At 49.6% G+C, this 4103-nt stretch overlaps 1 protein-coding gene across 1 annotated transcript in view; it reads left to right on the forward strand.

The window, feature by feature from the left end:
* Window positions 1-3746, forward strand: part of LOC119286142 (ferritin-1, chloroplastic-like) — a 7590-nt gene extending 3844 nt beyond the window's left edge. The window contains exons 5-8 of the mRNA XM_037565493.1: window positions 2759-2820; window positions 2971-3036; window positions 3160-3223; window positions 3302-3746. Coding sequence (XP_037421390.1) covers window positions 2759-2820; window positions 2971-3036; window positions 3160-3223; window positions 3302-3345 — 236 coding nt within the window. The 3' untranslated portion in view covers window positions 3346-3746. The remainder of the gene's footprint in view (window positions 1-2758; window positions 2821-2970; window positions 3037-3159; window positions 3224-3301) is intronic.
* Window positions 3747-4103: the final 357 nt, after the last annotated feature.

Raw genomic sequence — 4103 nt, forward strand, 5'->3', positions numbered from 1 at the left:
GTAATACTCCGGCATGGGCGTCCCGTAGTGCAGCACGTCGGACCCGATCAGCGCAGTGGTGATGCACACACTAAGGCAATGAGGCTATGTGGCGGCTGGTTTTTTACCCGTGCACTTCCGCCGGCCGCCGTGGTCGAGCTCATTAGAGCAACTCCAATGGGGCGACCCATTTCGTCCGCGGCCGTCCGTTTTTCATCCGCAGGCGACCCATTCCCGGCCCATTTTTGAGCCTGATTTGCGTCGGCGCAGACACAAGACGGATGCGCGCGCGCTCGCCCTCTTCCTGTCCCCGGGCCCGTTGGTCTGTGGCACATTGGCCTCCCTCCCCCCCGGCCAACAAGCAACCCTCGCCCCCCGCCTCCTCCGTCGCCAACGCCGCCGCCCATTTTTGCGGCGACTCTTCCAGCTGCCGCCGCCTCTACATCCGCCCAGCAACGCCGCCCCTGTCCCCAGTCGCCCGCCGCCGCCGGGGAGCAAACTAGTTCCCGCCGTCGCTTCCCCCACCGCACAGCCGCCCGCGACCAGGAAGACGCCTCGCCGCCCCCGCCACATACGACCGGCACGCTCGTCGGACGCCGTCACACTCGTCGGACGCCGGCCGGGCAGCTAGCTGGTCTGTGGGCGCCGCGTCTCCCCTCGCCGTCCGTCTCCTTCTTTGACGCCCGCAAGCTGTTCGACAGTTTGCCAAGGTACGAAAATGGACTCTGCCGACGAGTTCTTTTTCCACAATTTCCTTTGCGACTCCGACGATTCGTCGTCCGACGACGAGGAGGAGATATTGGCTGCCGTGTTGGTCCATCACCACCTCAACAACCAGCGGCCGTTGTTCCGTGGCTCCATTCCGGGCCACCTTCCGGCGTTGAATCGTAACCGAGAGAGCGGGCATTTCCTTCTCTGGAAGGACTACTTGATACAACAAACCCGTTGTTCAAACATCACAAATTCCGCCGCCGGTTCCGTATGAGTAGGCATGTTTTCAACCGTATTAGAGAGGGAGTGGTCGGCTATGATGACTACTTCGAGTGCAAAGAGGATGCCGTCGGCAAGATTGGTTTCTCCTCTTATCAGAAATGCACCGCCGCCATCCGAATGCTCGCATACGGAGTGCCCGGTGATCTCATTGACGAGTACGTCCGTATGAGCGAGTCTACATGCCTAGAGTCCCTGTATAAGTTCTGCAAGGCTGTGATTGCTGTGTTTGGCCCTGAGTACTTGAGAGAGCCGACAGCTGCAGATACAGCCCGTTTGCTGGCGATGAATGCTAGCAGGGGCTTCCCGGGGATGCTTGGCAATATAGACTGCATGCACTGGGAGTGGAAGAACTGCTCTTCTGCTTGGCAAGGGCAGTATAAAGGACATGTCAGAGCTTGCACTGTCATACTAGAGGCAGTGGCGTCTCAAGATCTCTGGATCTGGCACTCTTTCTTTGGCATGGCTGGATCACACAATGATATCAACGTGCTTCAGCGCTCGCCGGTGTTTGCTAGGCTTGCCGAAGGCAACAGCCCACCGGTGAACTTTACTGTCAACGGCCACAACTACGACAAAGGTACTATTTGGGTGACGGTATCTATCCTCAGTGGACCACTATTGTAAAGACAATACCCAAACCTGTTGGAGAGAAAAGGAAAAGATTTTCCCAAGAGCAAGAGAGTGCTAGAAAGGATGTCGAGCGTGCCTTTGGTGTTCTGCAATCTCGATGGGGCATCGTTCGGTATCCTGCTAATACTTGGAGCACGCAGAAACTATGGGAGGTGATGACTGCTTGTGTGATCATGCACAGTATGATCGTAGAAGACGAGCGCCCGGAACGTCTGTACAATTAAGGCTTTCAGTTTTAGGGTGAGAATGTTGTGCCTAAGCATGGAGTAGCGGCAACATTTGAGCAGTTCACTCAGTTTCATGAAGACATGCGTGATTGGGAAACTCACGTGCAACTGCAAAATGATTTGGTTGAGCATATGTGGACTCATGTTGGCAACCAATAGATGTATCTTCTTTTATTCGTTCGTAAAACTATGTGAAACATTTTTATTTTTATTTGGCCTGTAAAACTATACTATTTATTTGGGCGGACTATTTTGTTTGTTAAATTTTGATTTCACAATTTGTTGAATGCAATGCAAAAATGGGCGGCCAGCCGGCCATGCCTGCAAATATGGGTCGGCGCGTTGGGCGCGCTGCCGACCCATATGAAAAACAGGGCGGACGCCGGGCGGGCGGCCGACCCAAACGGACAAAAAGCGGACGAAATCACCGTCCGTTTGGGTCGGCCCGTTGGAGTTGCTCTTACGGCCTCCACTGCTGCAAAGGGTGGGGGAAGGAAGGTGAGCCGTGGGATTGTAACGGACGGTGGATTTGGACAGCTGCAGTACCTGTACAGTGATTACTTGACTGCAGAGGAGCCGAACCCAGTACCCCAAGGCATTATACTGGAGTGCCAAACAATCCTATCCATCAGATCAGAACAAATGGATGGCTTATATTAGTTTGAGGGTACCATAAAACAACTCTTTGAATTTGATCATGTCTGATCATGAAAAACTGTCACTACCCTATGTGTGCTCACCGAAAACGGTGTTGTGTTTGAAAAGCTTTAATTTAGAAAACATATGAATAGACAAGGGCACGAAACAATCGGAAAGAAACTAGCAAGCTGTTAAAATCCATATATTTGCCTCATTTGCTGCTTTCATTTTGTGGAACCTAGCTTGTGAAATCCTCCTGTATTCTAACTTGAACCTCTCACGTGTTTCAGCAATGGAGTTGGCTCTAGCTCTTGAAAAGCTCGTGAATGAGAAGCTGCACAACCTGCACTCTGTAAGTTGCTCCTTCATGCTTGCAAGGAGGTTATTGTAAAAGGGATCTGTGTGCGACTGGGACCAAATGAATTCATGATTGATTTATCAGAACCAGTACATGCAATACTGCGCCACCCCATAGTTAAACTGTTTTTCCAAAATTTAACAGGTGGCAACAAGGTGCAACGATCCTCAGCTGAGTGACTTTGTTGAGAGTCAATTTCTTCAGGAGCAGGTAAAAATAAAACCGCCTCAATACAGAGAGTCAGATCTGCCACACACGCACCGTAGTCTTGAGATGCTTTGCTTCATTTTGTGCTTTGCTGACCGAATAACTCCTGCTAAATTCTTGTGAAAGGTTGTCGCCGTGAAGAAGATCTCCGAGTACGTGACGCAGCTTAGGAGAATCGGCAAAGGGCACGGTTAGTTTGTACTTGTGAAAAGCAACTGATATTGCTGCGGCATCGGATGTTTTACTTGCATGGTTTGTATGCATGCAGGGGTGTGGCACTTTGATCGGATGCTGCTCGAAGAAGAGGCCTAGAGATCAGGCCATGAATATGCATTGCTGCTCAGGGGAAGATGCATGTAGGTCACAACTCACAACTGTCAAGTAGTGGATCAGCCAACCACTGTGGATGTGTTTCTTGGGTTTTTCAGTGGGTTTATTGAGTCGTATGTAAGGTGTTTGCGTCCTCCAAAAGAACATGGCGCACTGAAAGTACTTCCTCCGTTCCAAACTACTCGTCGCAGAAATGGATGTATTTAGAACTAAAATACATCTAGATACACCCATACCTGCGACAAGTAATTCGGAATGGAGGGAGTAGTAAGTAGTAGAACATGTGAACTATGTTACTTCTGTGCATGTGCTGCCAGTGGATACATTTGAAATTCGCAATAAAGCCAGGACTATATGTAGGGTCTTGGGTAATTCTAGTCTGATCTTGTTCTTAGCTGCTGACGCATTAGCTTCAAGCCCAGGGTATCTCTATGTCTTGCTGAATCCCGAGGATGCGTTAGAGCATCTCCAATGGTTGTAGATTTTGTCACATGGAATTTTTTATGATGTGTCATACAATAAATGAGAAAAGAGAGGAAGGTTGTATGTACATGAGGGGAGGGCATCTCCGTCAGGTTGTATGTTAGTCTTGTTAAAATGTCCATATCATCAACCACTATCATACAACTATTCTAATAGCTTGTAGCTAAGTTATCCAATAGATGGTGAGAAAATAAATATGATTGCTCTCTATTTCACCTTGGAGCTTGTGCAAAGGTTGTTGGTTAATTTACATACAA

Source organism: Triticum dicoccoides, chromosome 4A (assembly GCF_002162155.2).
Source record: "Triticum dicoccoides isolate Atlit2015 ecotype Zavitan chromosome 4A, WEW_v2.0, whole genome shotgun sequence".
NCBI lineage: Eukaryota > Viridiplantae > Streptophyta > Magnoliopsida > Poales > Poaceae > Triticum > Triticum dicoccoides.